General features: G+C 64.6%; 2 protein-coding genes across 8 annotated transcripts in view; both read right to left on the bottom strand.

The window, feature by feature from the left end:
* The window catches only part of LOC134170636 (BCL2/adenovirus E1B 19 kDa protein-interacting protein 3-like), a 35,833-nt gene extending 18,286 nt beyond the window's left edge, over positions 1 to 17,547 (bottom strand). Inside the window, exon 1 of the mRNA XM_062632196.1 lies at positions 17,533 to 17,547. The gene's annotated coding sequence lies outside the window, so the exon portion shown is untranslated. The remainder of the gene's footprint in view (positions 1 to 17,532) is intronic.
* Positions 1,388 to 18,254, bottom strand: LOXL3 (lysyl oxidase like 3). Of its 7 annotated transcripts, none has more exons than XM_062632175.1 (16): positions 18,158 to 18,254; positions 11,418 to 11,718; positions 10,597 to 10,760; positions 9,966 to 10,177; positions 6,659 to 6,718; positions 6,248 to 6,473; positions 5,368 to 5,548; positions 4,976 to 5,130; positions 4,051 to 4,224; positions 3,755 to 3,910; positions 3,352 to 3,514; positions 2,807 to 3,050; positions 2,415 to 2,530; positions 2,154 to 2,290; positions 1,685 to 1,796; positions 1,388 to 1,544 (listed from the first exon to the last, which is right to left on the bottom strand). In XM_062632175.1, the coding sequence occupies exons 2-16, from the start codon at positions 11,704 to 11,706 to the stop codon at positions 1,471 to 1,473; spliced, it is 2,463 nt and encodes an 820-aa protein (XP_062488159.1). In that variant the 5' UTR covers positions 11,707 to 11,718; positions 18,158 to 18,254; the 3' UTR covers positions 1,388 to 1,470. The 7 variants fall into 7 exon arrangements, with proteins under 7 accessions (XP_062488159.1, XP_062488158.1, XP_062488162.1 ...); XM_062632174.1 differs by lacking the exon at positions 18,158 to 18,254 and adding an exon at positions 17,673 to 18,086; XM_062632178.1 differs by lacking the exons at positions 4,051 to 4,224; positions 18,158 to 18,254 and adding an exon at positions 17,673 to 18,086.
* Between the last annotated feature and the right edge of the window lie 188 nt (positions 18,255 to 18,442).

The raw sequence follows: 18,442 nt of genomic DNA on the forward strand, positions 1-18,442 counted from the left end.
ACCCTGCAGTGTCTGGGCAGTTCCTCGCTGGCTGGGGTGCAGGAGGGCTGAGGCTGGGAGCCTGTCCCTGTCTGTCCCTCCCACAGCCCGGTGTGGGTCTGTGCGGCTGCTCAGCTCCCCGCACGTGCAGCCCGGCCCCTGGGGACAGCCGAGGTCTCCCTGTGCTCTGCGGCTGGAGGCCGAGAGCCCTTCCGGGAAGGGGCAGCTCCGGCTGTTCCCCGCGTTCCTGGAACAGCCCCTGCTCCGCTCCCGCCGTGAGGAGCCGCGTCCAGCCCGGTTCTGGCGGGAGGAATGCGCGTGTGGAGCCAGGAGCAGCGCGGGCCGGGGCTCCCTCGCCCAGCCTGGTGTTTGTAGATGAAAGCAGCGCAGCTCCTTGGTGCTGCTGCCCTGGGGAGCGGGCGGCAGCTCAGAGCGGCCCGGGCACAGGACCGGGCTCCCCGTCGGGCTCTCGCCGCTGCGCGCCGGGGAAGAGGAGCCGCCGCGTTCCTGGCAGCGCGGCCACGGCAGCAGCGACCGCAGCTTCCCGCTGCCTGGAGCCAGCGCCGGCTGCATTCCTCATGGATCACAGCCCCCGGCGGGACTTCTGCTCACGAGCATTTGGACTGCATGTGGGGCGAAACCAGCACTTCACCGCCGCCCTGCTGCGCCAGGGTGGCTCCGGCTGCTCCCCCCAGAGCCGTGGGGGCTGCTTCAGGCTGGGGCAGCTGAAGTTAAGGTCCTGCTGGTCTCCTCCTCACCCACACAGGCTTCTTCCAGCAGGCCTGGTACCATCTCCTTGTATCCCAGCAGCTGCCAGTACCGGTGCTGGTGTGGGGCTGGTCCTTGCCCAGCCAGGGCTGTGTGGGCAAGGGGGATCCTTGCTCCATATGGGTACTGGCAGCTCTCATGGGGTGTGCTGTGCCAGCCAGCCCTACGCCGTGCTGAGCCTCCCGGTCCTGCCAGGCTCCTCATCCCCGCCCAGGAAGAGCCGGGAGCCACTGGGAACAACTGACAACTTTATAGAGAAAATAAAGTTACAGCTAAGAGGGGTGTGGGAGCCGCTGCGACCGTGGGGCAGGGGCAGCCACACCACGGCAAGGGGCCGTGGGGCAGGGGCAGCCACACCAGGAGGGGCTCCTGGGGCCGTGCAGGGCTGCAGGTCCCTGCTGGGTCCTGGGGAGGAGCCGGGGCTGAGGGGGAGCAGGGAGGTGCAGCTGCAGTGACAGGGAGCTGGGGGGGACACGGTGGGGTTCGGGACCTCTGTGCCCATGTGCCACGGCCCAGGGGATGTGGGCACAGTCTCTGGGCAGTGGTTGGGTGGTGGCTGCGATGCCGGGTGGGTGCCTGCAGGTCCTGGCAGCCTCGCAGAGCCCAGTGGCTGCGATGCTGGGCTGAGGCCCCGGAGGCCCCAGCAGCATCTCCCCCGGGTGCAGGCTGAGGGCAGGAGGTTTCCCCCCCCGGGGCTCCCCGCGGTGTCTCCCGGGCTGGGCCCTACGAGATCTGGTTGTTGAGCTGCCCCGGGTACTGCTCGAAGCGCTTGTTGGCCTCCTCACTGAGTGCATCACCTGCAGGAGGGGGCAGGAGCTGTCAGCTCCCACGGCAGCCACCCAGAGCCCAACAGCCTCCTCGCTGCCTTGGGGCCTCCCTGCCCAGTCCCCCCTGCTCCCATGTGCCCTGGCCCCCCATGCTGCGTGCTGGCCGTTACCGATGTGGCAGCTGTGCACCCAGATGCGGTGCCCGTCGTACTTGCAGTTGCATTTCATGGCATTGTTGGTGAAGTCGCTCTCTGCCACTTCGAAGTTGGGGTTGATCACAACCTGTGGGGCACCAACAGTGAGGGCGGCAGCCCCCTGCCCCACATCGGGAGGTGCTGCAGCCCCACACCTCATCAGCTCGGCATTCCCAGCCCCCCGGTCCCGGCAGGGTTCGCCTCCTGCTGCAGCGGGATGCGCTGTGGTGGCTGTCACTGAGCACCACGTACCCATGAAGGTTGCTCAGAGCAGGAGCGTGCAGGCTGAAGAGAGCCTGAGCAGCTTCCGCACCTCCTCGTCTCCATGCACAGGGACAGGCAGTGCCCCCCCAGCGCACACCCACCAGCCCCTGTGCACTCCAACCGCTCCGGGAGCGGGGTGGCTGCAGCTCGAGCAGAGCTGGGGTGTGGGGCAGCTCAGCACCTGCAGGATGTAGTTGCCCGGTTTGACATCAGTGATGTCGATCCACTGGCAGTCGATGTCGTGCCGGTACAGGTCCCAGCAGCCCACCGTGATGCCCTGCTCCCCGAAGTTGGCACACTCGTACCGCTTGGCCACGTCTGCAGGGAGAAGAGAACACGGCTTGTCCTCCTCCATTGCCCGCATGGCCCCAGCGTGCACAACGGCTGGGGACAGGGGACACAGGCAGGGATGGTGCCTCAAGGCCCCATCCATGGCACCCACCTTCCTCGCACTCAGTGTCCTCGAGGCAGAAGCTGGCTTTGTGCCCCTCTGCCACCTTGGTGCCATTGGGGGTGAGGATATCGTAGTGGGTGAAGATGTCCATGCTGTGGTAGTGCCTGCAAGAGGGAACCCACAGCGCCGTGGCTGCACCGGCCCTGCCCTGGGAGGGGACGTGGCTGTCCCCAGGCAGGTGGCCCAGGCAAGCGGGGTGTCAGCTGCAGGACACGGCCCCCAGCCCCAGCACTGCACGTGGAGGGTCAGCCCCAAGCCAAAGCAGGCAAAACTGGAGCCTGGGCAGCAGCAGGGGCCTCGGCGGCTGTCACCCTTGCCCGGTGTCACCGTCACCCACCCCACAGCAGCACCGGCACCCCCTGCCCGCGCCGCGCACCCACCGGTGGCACTCGTGCCAGACCCAGGAGTGCCGCCCAGCCTTGGGGCGGAAGTCGGCGCGGCCGTTGTTGTGGATCTGGGAGGAGAAGCGGAGCAGGCGGCGGTGCCCGTAGGGCCAGTTGGCGAGGCGGGCGGAGCTGGAGAGGCAGCTCTCCTCGGCGGCGCAGTACAGCATGTGCAGCGGCCGGTCCTCGATGTACGCCGTCTCCTGCACCAGCGGCGCGTGTAGCAGCAGGTCGGAGGCGGCTGCGGGCAGGCGATGCTCAGGGATGGGGCGGGCACCCACAGCAGGCAGGGCTGGACCGGCCGGGGGGGGGGGGGGGGGAAGTGCACCCTCCTCATCAGCTGCAGCCCCCCCCAGCACCTGCAAACCCCATTGCCCCCAGCCCTGCGACTCACAGACCCTTCATCTGAAGCTCTGGGCTCCGCTGCACCATCACCCCCAGGCCCCATTGCCCACCCCACCACCCCAGACCCCGTTGCCTGCAGACCCCATTGCCCACCCCACCACCACAGAGCCTGTTGCCCGCAGCCCCCCGCCCCTCACTCTCGGAGCAGATGACGCCGGCAGCGAAGCGTGTGCCCGTGTTCCTGCAGTTGACGCTGGAGCCGTGGTGCTGGCAGTGGCTCAGGGACATCTCATGCCCAGCGCACTTCACCCCGCTCAGCACCATCTCCGTCACGTTGCTGGCATCCCAGTACCAGGTCTCCTGGGGAGGGGTGAGGCCGGGTGGCAGGGGCTGGTGCTGTGGGTGCCCCGGCTCACACATGCCCGGGCTGCAGCCAGCACCCACCATGGCACAGCCCTGCCCATGTCCCCAGCCTGCTCATGCAGGTCCCATCCCCTGTCATGGAGGAGCTACATCCCTTTGTCCCCATACATCCCCACCAGGAAGCACTGGTACCTGTGCTCACCAAGGTGTCACTGAGGCCTCCCCGCCGGCACCTACCGTCACCGCATGCAGGGAATAGCCCAGACCGAGCTGGCGACAGGCCACCATCGCCTCCTTGGTGGTCCAGCCCTTGCTGCACACCATGCCCCACTTACTGCCTCGCTTCACCTCCACGCGGCCCTCAAACGGCGTCCTGCCGCCCGAGAGGCGGATCTGCAGGGAAGCCCTGGGGCAGTGAGCAGGGACCCGACCCCATCCCAGTGCATCCCGGCCCATGCTGGTCCCTGTGCCCATCCCGGCGGATCGGTGGTGCTGGCGCACACTGCCCTGGCCAAGCTGGCTCTGGCACCTACTTGTAAGCCATGGTTAGCGAATCCCAGGCCCAGCTGGCGACAGGCCACCATCGCCTCCAGCGTACCCCAGCCTTCGCTGCAGACCAGCCCCCAGCGCGGCTGCTCCCCGGCGCCAGCCCCCACAGCCACCTCCACCCGCCCCTCGAAGCGGCTTCGGCCCCCGCTCAGCCGAATCTGCAGAGAAAGGCAGGGGCAGCATCACCATCATCATCACAAGTGATGCTCCTGCTGCTCTGCTCAGCCCAGCCCAGCTGAGCCCAGCCTAGCCCAGCTCAGCCCAGCAGCTGCAGCACCCTCATGGGCTTTAGGCACATATGAGGTGGCAGCCAGAGCTGAGAGGAGCTGGGCACAGCTTTGCTCAGCCCAGAAATCCTAAAAACCGTCAGATTTGGGGCCAAGAACAGAAGCGCCTCACGGCAGCAGGAAATGGCTCATTTTGGAATGGCATTCGCATTCCAGAATGGCAGAGGTAAGAGAGTTAAATGATGAAAAAGCCCAAGAGGATGAAACGAGGGCCGGGCACATGGAGCCCTTGGCCCCCTCTGCTCGTTTCATCACCACCTGAAAAAACCTCTCCTGGTTCTCCCACAGGGATTTTTTCTGGTGGCTCTGCTGGGTTGGAGCTGGCACGGGGAGAGCAGCAGGAACAGCAGGAGCAGCAGCCCCACACCACCCTGCACACCCCACAGCACATCCTGACCCCCCCTTGGCCTCCCTTCCATCCCTCTCCTCACAGGGGCACCATGGAACTCCCACCCCTGAGCCCCCCAGGGCAGCTCTTGCCTCAGACCTATGGTAATGTGAGGGGTGCCACAGGGTGCCATGGGGTCCAGAGGACGGACGGGCCACCCTGCATTGGGTCCCCCCAGCACCAATACAGAGAGCCCCCGGGCCCTGCGGGCACTGGCAGCCCCATGGTGCTCACCAGGGTCTCGTAGCCCATGTAGGGGACATTGCAGCGGACAGCCACATCCTCCGTGTGCTTGCAGTCCTCCTGCGTGATGTTCTTGAAGGGGCAGCTCCAGAGGGACTTCTCGGTGCCCAGGCACTGCACCTCATTCATGTGGATGGGCCCCGTCCCTGCCGGGGGGGGGGCAGCAGGGCTCAGGGACAGCGCCGCGGGCACAGCCACGGCCCTCCAGCGCCACGGAGAGGCTGCGGGTCCCTGGGGATGCTCCGCATGCGGCTGGCAGCCAGGGACTCGCAGGACGAGCCCTGCTGTGGCCTGTCCCAGTCCCGCAGAGCCTTGTCCCTGGACACGCACCTCACCCACAGGACCGTGAGAGCAGCGCCCGGCCCCTGCAGCCCACACCTCACCTTGGCCCATGCGCGCCCCGGTGAGGGCCTCCTTGGCGCTGCCGAAGCCCAGCTCGCGGCACACCACGCTGGCTGACAGCAGGTTCCAGCGGTCATCACAGATCGTGCCCCACTCACTGCCCTTGAGCACCTCGACGCGGCCCTCCCCGACCTTCGCACCCCCCTTCAGCCGGATCCGTGGCTGCAGGGGATGGAGCCATCACATGATTGACCCATGGAATCAACCAGGGGGGAAGGAGCTTCAGGATCATCCAGTCCAACCGTTCCCAGCCCTGCCAAGGCCACCACTGCCCCATGGCACTGAGGCCTCGTCTCCACAAGGTGTGAACACTTGGAGGGCCGGTGACCGCAGCCTTGCCCTGGGCAGCCTGTTCCAATGCCTGAGCACCCTCTGGGGCAGGAATTGTTCCTCAGCTCCATCTAAACCTGCCCTGGGGCAGCTTGAGGCCGTTTCCTCTTGTCCCATCCCTTGTTCCTTGGGAGCAGAGCCCAGCCCCTCCTGGCTCCATCCTCCTGTCAGGCACTTGTAGGGAGCCATCAGGTCCCCCCTGAGCCTTCTCTTCTCCACACTGAACCCCCCCAGGTCCCTCAGCCGTTCCCCATCACCCGGGTGCTCCAGGCCCTTCACCAGCTCCGTTGCCCTTCTCTGGACCCAGGGGACAGCATGGCTGGTGCAGTGCTGAACGGCACAGTGTGGCACAGCACCGTGCAGCACAGAGGTTGCTGGCCATGACCCTGTGTTGTGCAGAGACAGGACACGGTCCCCGTACCCTACTCCACAGGTTGGTCCCCACGGTTCCCGCACACCCACGGCCCCGCAGTGGGGCAGTGTCAAGCCGGGGGTGGCTGTGGGTGCCCGTCCCCTCTCCACGGGGCTCACCTGGCCCTGCTGCTGCTGCTGCTGCCGCTGCTTCTTCTTGTGGGAGCTGCCGGTGGCGAACTGCGGGCCGGGCACGCAGCTGACGACGGCGGGGCTGCCCGAGCCGCAGGCGGCGGACGCGTTGCCGCGGTAGAACTCGAAGGCGCACATGGAGAGGTGCCCCTCGGTCCCCGCGCACGACACCGAGTGCAGCCGGTAGATGAGCTGCTGCCGCTCTGCGAACAGCCTGCGGAGGGAGAGGGCAGCCCTGAGGCTGGACCGGCGCGGACGGACGGCAGCGGAGCTGTCCCCGGCCCTGGCGCGGTCCCGCTGTGCCCGCGCTGCGCCCGCCCCACATCCCCAGAGACGCGCTCGGCTCTGGAGGGACTGAGCGGCGCTCCTGGCACTCAGGCTCCCGCTGGAGCCATTTACCTCTTCTTGGACCCTACGTCCTCCCTGCGCTTTTGTTTAGGCTGAGATTTGGAGGCCAGCCTGGAAAACAGAACACAACCGTCACGGAGCCCGCAGCCCCGGGCTGTCACCTCCGCAGGGACACAGGGAGCACACCGCGGCCCTGGCTGTCACTGAAACTGGGTCTGCTGCCCCCAGGGAGACTCATGCGCGTCCCCTTTGTGTCACACATAGGTGCAGCAGCATCATCTGCTGCCAGAAACGAGACACAACTGCCCTTCACAGCAATGATGCAGTTTCCTGCCCACATCCCACCAGGAAACTGTGCAGGATGCTGCAACATCCCGTGCTGCTTTGTGACACAGCAGATCAAACACCAGCACCAGCTATCTGATCTGTGGGGTACAAGCGAGGTGTCCCATGTCCTCGTGCAGACCCCAGCCACTGTCACTGCACCCTGCTCCAGGGGAGCAGCACGCGCAGAAGCACAGCACCGAGCAAGCAGCATTGAAACCACAGCTAGCTCTGCCCAGTGCAGGACATGGCGGGACTTGCGACAGGCATGCAAGGGCCCTCTGCCAGCGAGTGAGCTTCCCTACAGGGAGAGGAGGCTGCCCAGGGCACCACACGCTGTCCCTGCACACTCAAATGTTTTGCTTCATTCAGAGAGGAAGAAGCTGAGCAGGACCAAAACCCTGACACCACGAGGAGTAAAGAGCAGACCCCAAACGAGGGCAGGGACTGGTACCCCCAGGACACGGTAAACCCAAGGCTGGCAACTGACCCCACTGGCCGGTGGCAGGTTTGTGGCAGTGAGCCCTAGGACACTGCACGGGGCTGCCAGGAAATGGGGCTCAGCAGTCGGCTGGAGGACATCACCCCCCACTGACACCCATGGGACCACAGTGCGATCCTGCACCCGGCTCTGGCTCCCAGTACAAGGCACCAGGCCTGCAGTGCAGGCGCTGGGGAGAGCCCCTGAGACAGTCGGGGCCGGCGGGGAGCCAGGGGCACGGGGCTGCTTCAGCCTGGGCTGACATGGCCTCAGGAGCTCCAGCAACAGCCAGGAGCTGGGAGCAAGGGGCTGTGATGGAGCCAGAGCCCAGCTCTTCTGGTCAGAGGAGCAAAGAGCATGAGAGAAAAGAGGTGCAACCCGAGGCTCAGGATCAGTGGAAGGAATGGTTTTACCCTATGAGCCCAGAGGTTTTCAAGAGCCATCTGCATGAAGCCCTGGGCTGACCCTCAGCCATCCCTGCTCTGTGCAGGGGGTTGGACCAGGACTCCCTGAGGTCCCTTCCAGCCTGGATTAGCAGGTGACCCCATATATGACTGCAGCTGAAATCAGCCAGCCCTGGCAAACCAGGGTGTGATGTTGAGGAGACAGCTCCTGCTCCAGGCAGAGGAAGGGAGAAGACCCCAGCTCCATGGACTTCGCAAAGCACTGCACCCAGTGCTGCAGGGGAAATACCTCCTCACTTGGAAAGGGGCTGTCAGCACCAAACTATAGAACCCCAGCCTGGTTTTTGGTTGAAGGGACCTTAAAGCTCCTCCAGTTCCAACCCCTGCCACGGGCAGGGACACCTTCCACTAGAGCAGCTTGCTCCAAGCCCCTGTGTCCAACCTGGCCTTGAACACTGCCAGGGATGGGGCAGCCACAGCTGCTCTGCACCCTCCCAGGGAAGAGCTTCTGCCTAAGAGCTCAGCTCAGTCTCCCCTCTGGCAGCTTAAAGCCATTCCCCTTGGCCTGTCCCTACAGGCCCTTGTCCCAAGCCCCTCTCCAGGTTTCTTGGTGGAAGGAAAAGGGCAGCCAGCCTATTCCCTGGGGTTGGTAGGAAGGCAGGAAGAGGGAATGGGCAAAGGTGCAAGAGAACCCGAGCAGATGGAGCACCCAGGACAAGAGCTGCCACATGGGTGCCAGTATTGTGAGCACTGTGGTGCTCATCACCCTGGTGCCCAGCACTTGCTCAGCAGTGCTGCCAGCCCCCCCTGCAAGCAATGGGGGCTGTGCGGCCTTTCCAGATTCCCCACTGCTGCTTTCTGCAGAGGGCAGCCCATGTCCACAGCCCTCCCCATCCGCCGGGAAAAACAGCTCCGCTCCGAGGCCTCCCACACAGGACCCCGCAGCCCTCTGCACCTCCAGGGATCCTGCCAAGGATCCTGACCCTGTGCCAGGGCTCCTGCCTGGTGCACGGGGCGGGTGCTGCAGAGCCTGGGGCTCAGCTGGCCTGGGAGCCAGATCATCCCTCCTGGGGGCTGGGGACCACAGCACCTGCCCAGCGCTGCCCGAGCCCTCGGTCTGCTCCCTCCAGATCCCTTTGTGCCAGGATCCGTCCCGACGGCAGGGACCTGCGTGGCCGCACAGCCCAGCTCTGCCAAGGGCTCGGCAGAGGGGTGCCCCAGCCGTTACCTCCTGCCTGGCCTCAGCCTCCGGCCCCTTGTCATGGCTGCACGCTTCACCCGCCTGCAGGAGCAATTCTGGAGCTGCCTGGTCAGTGCACCACAACGGGCACCACAATGGGCACCACGATGGGCACCACAATGGGCACTTCAGTGGACACCACGATGGGCAGCACGATGGGCACCACAATGGGCACTACAATGGGCACTATAATGGGCACCACAACGGGCACCAGAATGGGCACCATGATGGGCACCACAACTGGCACTATAATGGGCACCACAACGGGCACTATAATGGGCACCACAACTGGCACTACAATGGGCACCACAACGGGCACCACAATGGGCACTATAATGGGCACCACAACGGGCACCACAATGGGCACTACAATGGGCACTATAATGGGCACCACAACGGGCACAACCATGGGCACCACAACTGGCACCAGAATGGGCACCACGATGGGCACCACAACTGGCACTACAATGGGCACCACAACGGGCACCACAATGGGCACTACACTGGACACTATGCTGGGCATCACAATGGGGACCACACTGGGCACCAGAATGGGCACTGCAATGGGCAACACAATGGGCGCTGTGTCCTTGCCCATATCCCTGTAGCTCTTGCTCAGACCATGGTGGTTCTGGAGCATCCCTCCGCAGCTAAACTGCAAACCTCCCCTGTGGACATGGACCCCCATGCTCCACGCTGGAAGAACTGCAGAGGTGCAGCTCTGCCAGGGCACAGACACTGCCCTCTGGGAGCAGCCTCTGCTGCAGTGCATGGGCAGATGGGCAGCCATGGCCCCCAGCTCGGTTAGCGAGTGCCCCTATGGCCAGCTGGCCCCTGCTGTCCCCCAGCACTGCCCCATGTCCCTGGCACTGCCCCCAGCCCCGCGGGCTCCTTGTCAGCCTCACTCACTTGTAGAAGTTCCTGTTGACCTTCTTCTCGGCAGGGAAGCCCAGCATGCCGCAGACCACGCGGCTGTTGTGGCTGCTCCAGCCCTCGTCGCAGATCTGTGCCCAGCCGTCCTTGTAGCGCACCTCCACAATGCCCTCTGTCACCGGGAGCTGCCGCCGGGCGCCGACCACCACCGCCCGCAGCCGCACCTCCTCCACGTGGCTCTGCTCCGTCTGCAGGGCACGGGTCAGCACTGCACCCATCGCCCCAGCCCCTGCCCGGGGCGCACCCGCAGGAGATGGGGTCCCCGGCCCCAGGTGGGGAATGGGGACGGCCAGGTACTGCATCACTGCAGGGCACATCCAATGGCCTTGGATGGCCACGCTCCTGCTCCCACACTGTGCAGCTAGTGTCCCACGTCTCCCTGGGATCACCTCCTGGGAGCGCCCTCTCACCTCAGGATCCTGCATCCACCCCACACCCAGACACCCACCCAGAGGGAACCGGGAACCTGGGCACAGCCAGTGGGACACGGCCCCAGCTCCTCTTGCCTGGCAGCAGACCAGGCATCCCCTGCCCAGAGCTGTGCCACGTCCCCACACCCAGGCTACATCCTCCTGGCTCTGAGGGTCCTGGCCCGCAGCTTCCTCACCTCGATGACATTGGAGTCCTTAAAGCCTGGGATGCGCTCGTCCTTGCAGATGACCCCCGCGTCTTCCTCATGGCTGCAGTCGCTGTTGCCCCAGCCCCGGTGTTTGCAGTCCCCGATGCTCTTCTCACCTCCGGCACAATTCACATTGTCCAGCCAGATCCGCCCTGCCAGGCAGCAGGGCCGGGGTGAGGGGGCCAGGCCCATACAGCATCCCCCGGGAGCAGGGAGGGTGCCCATGGAGCATGGCCAAGGAGTACAGCAGAGCATGGCTGCTGGGGGCTGCTTGGGGCTGCTGGGCTGGGACCATCGCTCCCTCAGCATGAAGCTGAGGCTGGTGAAATGCCCAAAGTAAAGCCCTGAGAGGGGGACCTGCAGATGGGGAGGTTCTGCTTCCCCAGGGGGCTGCTCTGCAGACACAAAGCCCCCGTGGCACACCCCTGGGCTCTGTACAGTGTCTCGCCTGCAGCAGGAACGGCTGTACCTCTGTACCACACAGACCTGGACCTGCACCCTCTGCACCACCCAGCACCATATGCAGCCCTGCAGCTCCAGCGCATGCCTGCAGCCGCCCTGTGCCCTGGGTACATGCACAGCAGCTCAGACGCAGCTCCCCATCCTGCTTTGTGTGTACATACATCTACACATGCACTCATGCATGCACTCACACACTCCTGGGCACTCAGCACACGCAGGACCTGCCTGCCCTTCCCCACCAACAGCTCATGTGAGCCCTGTGGCACACACACAGCCCTGTGGCAGCCGCTCATGTGCAGCCCCAGCCCGTGCAGCACGGGGAACCATGCCCACCGCTCCGCTCTTACCGACTCCTTTGCCGTACTTGGCGCTGTGGGCCCAGCCGGTGGCAGCCACGAAGCCGAGGTGCTGGCACAGCACGTGTGCATTGGCCAGCGTGAAGTCGTCGTCGCAGATGGTGCCCCACTCGTCGTTGTAGAAGAGCTCCACGCGGCCCTCGTTGTGCTTGCGCGGGTACCCAGCCAGGCGCACCCTTAGCGCGGGGCCGGGCGGGCGCGTGGGGCCGGCGCTGCTCACCCACAGCCACACGCTCAGCACCAGCAGCTCCGGTGGTGCCCATGTGCGGCAGCTCCCCATGGCAGCCAGGCTCTGCAGGGGCAGGAGGGGTCGGGGTGCGTGGGATGCACGAGCTGTGTCGCATCACCTGCTGCCCTCATCCCACCTGTGCCGGTTGTAGCCCCCAGCCCGCTCTCACCAGTGCCTCCCTGCACCCCAGAGCTGCTATCGCCCAGGCTCTGCCATCCCCACACCCTGCACTCCTCTCAAATGGCTCCTACCGGAATCCCACCGCGCTGCTGGGTCACATCTCCTGTGCCAAAGGGCCCTGGAGCAGGACCAGCACCCAGGAAAGCCCAGCTGGACCAGCCGGGAGCTGCACCCACCCCATGCGGTGCAGCGCTCCAGCCCAAGCTGCTGCCCACTGCGAGGAGCTGCAGCCGGAGCCTTCCCCGTTCTGCTCTGGGCAGCATTCTCCAGCCCTCCAGTAATGTGTGTGGCTCCCGAAATACCTGAGGGAGGTGTGGTATTCCCGCACCAGTCCAGTGGCAAACAGTAGTGAAAACACTTCTCTGTGAACCTCCTTCAGTTCCCAGTTCCCAGTGCACAATTCCCATTTATCCGTCAGGGACCACTTTAACCCTGCGGATGCTGCTGCAGCATTTCTGCACGGGCAGTGTGAGCCCTCTCCAGGCTGGGCTCTGGGCCCGAGGGCAAAGCTCGAATGCTCACCCAACACTGCCCACACACAGACCTATCTGCCTTCACCACTACAGCCTCACATCACCCTTCCAGATGTCCCTTCTACAGGTGGGAAAGCGACCCCAAACGTGGGAGCCCCTCAGGACAGGACCAGCAGAAATACATCTCCGTGCCCCACATCCCCAACCAAGAGCAGATCCTGCATTCTGCACTCGCAGCCTGTGCTTGTCATTAGACAGTGTTAGAGAGGAGGAAACCTGGCTCACCCACAAGCAGAGGGGGGTCCAGGCTCCAGTGTTTAGTCACAGGATTAGAGAGGAAGGAAAATGATGACAAACCCCACACAAGCTCACAGCTGGGGCTGCACTGCAGAGACCCTTTGCACTGACCCTCCCCAGTGCACTCCCCTGCAAGCTTCCGTCCCTACCCACAGCTCACTGGGACCACCAGGATGTACTGGGGCATCCCCAGGACTGTGGCTGCTCTTGGTGCTGCTGTAGGAGCCTCTTTCCCTGGATTAAGGCTTGTCCCCATGTTGTCCCTTTGTTCCTGGCCCCTCGGCACCCGTGGTGACAGAAAGTCCCTGCAGTGGCTTTGGGAAAGGGTCCTTGTGGAGCAAAGGGGCTGGGAAGCCCCACTCAGACTCCACAGAGACTCCACAAGCAGGAATCAGCCCCATTCCTGCTCTGTTCACTTTTCCAGATGATGGAGGCCGGGTTACCTGGCCTGTAAAGCATGCACCGCTTTGGAGATGCCACCAAGAGCAGTGAGTCCCTTGGGCTGAGTGCCCGGTGCCTGCAGGGATGCTCAGGGAGAGAGGGTGAGAGGTAACAGGGACCAACAACACAGTCCAGGCCAATGGGAGACATTGTGGTGGAAAGCACAAAGCCCCTCAGGGCAACCACGTCAGCCCAGTCATGGGTCTCTCCCCTGTCACAGCCTGGGGCATGGGGACATCACAGTGGAGCCAGCAGCAGGCAGGGACGTGCCCTGTCGCTGGGCTCCCTGCACCTCAGCTGCGTGCACTGGCACTGTGGGAACGTAACAGCAGGAAGCAGATTTGTGGGCAGGCAGCAGGGAAATGCTGTGCTGAACCTTTTAATCAGCTTGTTATGGCAGGCGGAGGAGGAGGGAGCGCAAAGGGCCACCCCAGCCCTGCCAGCAGCTCAGGACACAGGTCCATGGGCTTGCCAGGGGCAGGAATGCTCCATCCACATCTCTGCTCTGTCTGGAAAGCAGCAAAGGGATGAGCTTCCCACGTCACAGAAGTGCTAAAACACTTCTTATTCCACCCCACAGTCACCAAGGGGAGGTCCCCCTGCCCACGTGAAGCATTATAAACCCACAGAGCCCTACCACTGCGTAACACAAATTTGAGCCCTCCCAGTGCTGACTTAAGACCGAGGAAACCACAAGCACAGAAGGACTGAAGCTTCTCCAGCACTCGCACTGAAAGAGGCGACCTCTGCAGATACGCAGCGCAGGCCAGCTCCAGGCTGGGTTGCAGCGTGTCCATGCAGCAGCACAACTGGTGCCAGTCTCCACAGCTCTGCAGAGATGGCCCATGTCAGGAAGCTGGTTTGACCTTTTCTGAGATCACAGGTTTGGTTAATTGGAGTAACTGTGCTGATTCCAGGCTGAGACTGGAATGTGCTCAATTCACCTTGCACCAGCCTTTAATAAATAATTAGCACTCAACAGAACCAGCACACATCTGCTAAGTGGATTAAAACTGGTCACCTGCTGGAACCAAAATGTGGTTTCAGCAGGGGAGTCACCCCTCAGTGAGCTTTCTGGGGAGGATCACATGCTTTCCAAAGCAAAACCATGTCTGGAGGAGGAAAAGGTCCTCTCCTGGTTCAGTCTGCAAAGGCAGAAATGGGCAGGATCATGCAGAACTGTGATGAGGACAGACCTGAACAGCCTGGGAAGATGGCATCATGTAGCCTATAGCCTAGACTGCAAGGAAGATTTAAGCTCGTGCATTTAGGAGCAAAACATGTAGGACCAGAGACCAGAACATGGCACCAGAGATCACAACATGGCTTTGCACAGCAAAGCACCAAGTCCCCATGGAGCCTCAGCTCAGCAACCTCAGCCTCTGTGTTTAAATGCCACCGTGGATTTCTCTTCCTCACAGACCTTCAGTTGCTCTAGAACCTGCCCAGACTTCCGCTTCCATCCCTGCACTAACCCCAGCTTGCTGCCACCCTCAGCACCCCGCTCCTGGTCATGGCTTTCCCCTGCTAAGGCACCAGCATCCCTCATCCCGACTGCTCTTCCCCCGCCCTCGCAGCTCAGCCCGTCCTCACCTCCTCAGCCCGTCCTCACCTCATTTCTCAGTGAAATGCCTGCTGGGGGCACCAGCACTCCCCCTATCCACCCCAGGCGGCTGCCGGGCTAGCAGTGCGTGCTCCCAGGGGCACGGCACAAGCCCTTTCCCTGTTCCTGTACTAGCTCCGAACGTGCTCGGCAGCCACGTCCCGGGCACCTCGGGCTGACAGGGCTCTCCTTGTCCACATCACTTTTTCCAGCGCTTTGCTCTGCTCCCGGCTTCCTGCTTCGCTGCCGCTACTCTCCGGGATGGGGGACGGGGACACCCCAGCCCCGCGGGGCCGTCCCGGGGAGCTGCAGCGGTGCAGATGGGGATGATTCGTGCGCAGCAAATCCCGGTTTCAGGCTGCGGTCCCTTCACTCCAGCTGGAGGGACAGTATCGGGGGACCACAGTCCTGCCGCCTGCCACAAAATCTGTGCCGGGGCTGGGGCTCTGTGCCTGGGGGTCCCTCCACGCTGCAGGGGCTGATCACCCAGCACCAGAGACCCAAGGCGGGGGTTCCCCTTTCCTCCCCACCTCTGGGAAGGGGAGAGGCGCACCCCTTTGCCAGCCTGCACGAGCTATTCCTGCTGAGCACAAGGGCAGCAGCTCCCAGCCCATCGACACATGGGACAGCTGATGGGCTGGCGCTTTCAGAGGAGCAGGAACCTCCTGCACATGCACCCCTGGAGAGGGCGAAAGGCAGAGGTGCAGCCAGCCTGCGCATGGACAGACAGCACATGTGGATGGGGCAGGGGGCCAGGAATTGCCTGGGACAGGGACGGGGTGTTCAAGCATGTCCCCCGGCTGCTGCCGCCGCGCGTCTTGGGCAGGAGCTGGGCACGGTCCTGCCCCGGCATCGGCCGCCCCGCTGCCAGCTCCAGCCCAGTCTCCTCTGGGAGTAGGGCGGCTGCCGGGCTGCGCCGCGCCGAACGTGGCTGCCCTGGCGCTGCAAGTGGAAAGGGCTCAGGAGGACGGGCTGGCCTGGAGCGAACGCTGGGCGTGGGAGCGGGAGAGCAGCTCGGGTCCTCCCCACTGCCCAGGAAACCTCAGGAATGTCCCGGCCGGGCGCGCGCAGGGCCCCAAACCACCTCCTGGCTGCGGAGCTGCTGGTGCTGGAGCATGAGAGCTCTGCTCCCCCGACTGCATCTCGCACGGGGGCTGCCGTTCCCAGACAAAGAGACCTAAGGAAGAGGCAGCTCCTGATGACCGGGGTCCTGGCAAGTAAGCATGTTGGATCTCCATGTGTTAGGGCAGCCAAACATGGGGCATCCCTGTGTACAGGGACAATATCCCAGGCTGCTGCAGCAGGAAGGGCCAGGCTATGGCTGACCCCACAGGAATGTGCTCTCCCAGCCCCAGCCCTGGACACGCGGGGACATGGAGCAGCCCCGAAATTGACAACTGGGAGGACTCAGAAGAGCAGCACAAGCAAGCGAAGACCTGGGAAACCCGCCAGCGCAAGGAGGAAGAAACTCCCTCTGTTTATCCTTCCTTGGGAAGGGTAAGGGGTGACACGGTCACACTCTGCCGAGGCCCGCGCCAGGACATCCCTGAGAGCATGGGGTCATGTCCCCAGCGCTTAGGGCAGGAGAAGGTCTGGTGGGTCCCATGGCTTCAGGCACTGGGCTCCATCCCTCCCTTTCTCCCTAGGGCCTTCGATGCAGAGCCAGGCTCTGGCCCTTGCGTAATCCCAGCTGCCGGGACAGGCCTGGTTCACTCTTCCTGCTTCCCAGCAGCACTGGGATGCTGGGAGTGTGTGTGCATGAGTTGGGGGACCCCCCATAATCCCTGCCTACAGGGATCCCATGGGATCAGAGCTCTGGGGTGAGCAACAGCCAGCAGCTGGAGGGTCACAGGGCCCTGCAGATGAACTGGTCCCAGAGGCACTGGGGAGAAGCCCAGGGCCACCACAGGAGCTTGGCCATCCTGGCAGGTTTCGCGACACCTCCCAGCACCCAGGCAGTGACAGAGATACTGCTGCGGGCAGCACACCCTGGCTCCTGGGACTCTCCAGGGTGTGCAGAGCATGGAGCACACGCGGATGTGCCCTTCCCTGCTGACTCTGGGTCCAGCCTCACTGGGTGTCCTGGTGCCCCCCTGTCCTGCTGTCACCCTCCAACCCAGAGCAGGTCACAGCACAGCTCCCTGCAATTCCCAGCACCACCCAGATTCCCCAGGACACACCACGGTGCTCGGCTCTGCCCAGGGCCCCGTGGCTCTGAAGGGGCAGCCCTGGCAGGAATCAGCTGCAGGCAGGAAGGAAAGACCCTGAGGAATGTGCAGAGGCTGCAGCCATCAGCAGGCGGCGGGGCTGGGGGGTCCCAGGCACCCTGGAGCAGAGAGGCACCAAACTTGGAGCTACTGGGAGATAGGTGACCTGCCTGCTCCTCTGGGGAGCTGCTGGGAAGATTCATGGGCAGCAGCCAAGTGATGATGTCCCCTCAGCCCCGTGCCTCACACCCCTTCATCCGTTCTCTCTTCCAAGGGCTACAGTAAATTCCATCTTCATGGACACCCTGAGCGTGCACCGCCCTTTGCAAACCACAGCTCGGAACAGCCAGCCGAAGCCCGCACGTGGGGATGCAGTGTGGCTGCACAGACCCAATGGGGCACCCCCAAACTGCCGGGTCTGCGGGCGCCTCTTCCCGCATCGCTGCCTGCACTGCCCGCACCCGCACCCGCAGCCTGCCCCGCGGGACACGCGGCATCACACGCTCCCATCTCCCACCGCCGGGCTTCCTGAAGCACGCCCCTGCAGCCCCAGCACAGCACGGCAGCCACTGCCAACGGCCCCCCCGCCGCCGCTCCTGCCCCGCCGGCGGCGGCACAACCACCGCACAGCGGCCCCCGCTCCCGCCCGTCCCCCGCGGCCCCACCGGTCCCAGCTGCCGCCGCGGCCGGGCCCGCCCCGCCGCACCCAGCCCCGCCGCTGACGGGACGTGCCGGGACGGAGCCGGGATGGAGCCGCGCCGGTCCGAGCCACGCTCCCCGCCGGCGCCGCCCCCGCTCGGCTGTCCCATGCGGTACCTCTGGTCCCCGAGGGATGCGCGGCTCCGGCAGCGCCGAGCGACAGCGTCCAGCTGAGCCGAGCCGAGCTCTGCTGATCCGAGCCGAGCCGTGCCGCCCCTCTCCGCCCCGGCCCGCCCCGCGCCGTGCCCAAGTGTCCGGGGCCGGCCCGCGCCAGCGGCCCCGCTGCCGGTACAGCGAAGACGGGCCCCGCGCCCCCGGCCCCGGGATGGGGCCCCCGGCCCTGCTGGGCACGGCGCCAGGCCCGGGACGGAGCCCGGGGGGGGCCTGCCCGCTGCGGGTCCCTCCTCCAGACAGCCCCGCCCGGCCACGGAGCGGCCCCCCGCTGCCGTCCCACCCGCGTAGCCGTGGGCACTGGGACCCAGCCCGGGAGCACCGAGCGCCTGCCCAGCCCCGTACCCACGGCAGCGCGGGGCCGGGCCGGGCTGGACGAGAGCCCCCCCGCTCCAGTCTCTTGGGCACCGCTGCCCCAGCCTCCTCCTCACTTCTGTGGCTGGGGCACGGAAGAGAAAGCGTCAGTGATGGATTGATCCTTCCATCTCTCCCTCCCAACACTCTTCCAGAGGCTGCAGCGGGGTCCCAGGACCCCAGACTGGTTTGGGTTGCAAGGGCCTTAAGCTCATCCAGTCCCAACCACCTGTATGTTGCCAGCGGAGGCCAAGAGCTGGTGAGTGCCTGGAGAGGTGGATGTGGGGGAGCTGCTTCGTTTGAGGTTGCGCAGGACCAGATACAGCGACAGCAGGGGTGAGGCTGACAGCCAGGGCTGGCTG

Source organism: Pezoporus occidentalis, unplaced genomic scaffold (genome assembly GCF_034315485.1).
Source record: "Pezoporus occidentalis ecotype Australia unplaced genomic scaffold, CSIRO_AGI_Poc_V1 ctg386, whole genome shotgun sequence".
NCBI lineage: Eukaryota > Metazoa > Chordata > Aves > Psittaciformes > Psittacidae > Pezoporus > Pezoporus occidentalis.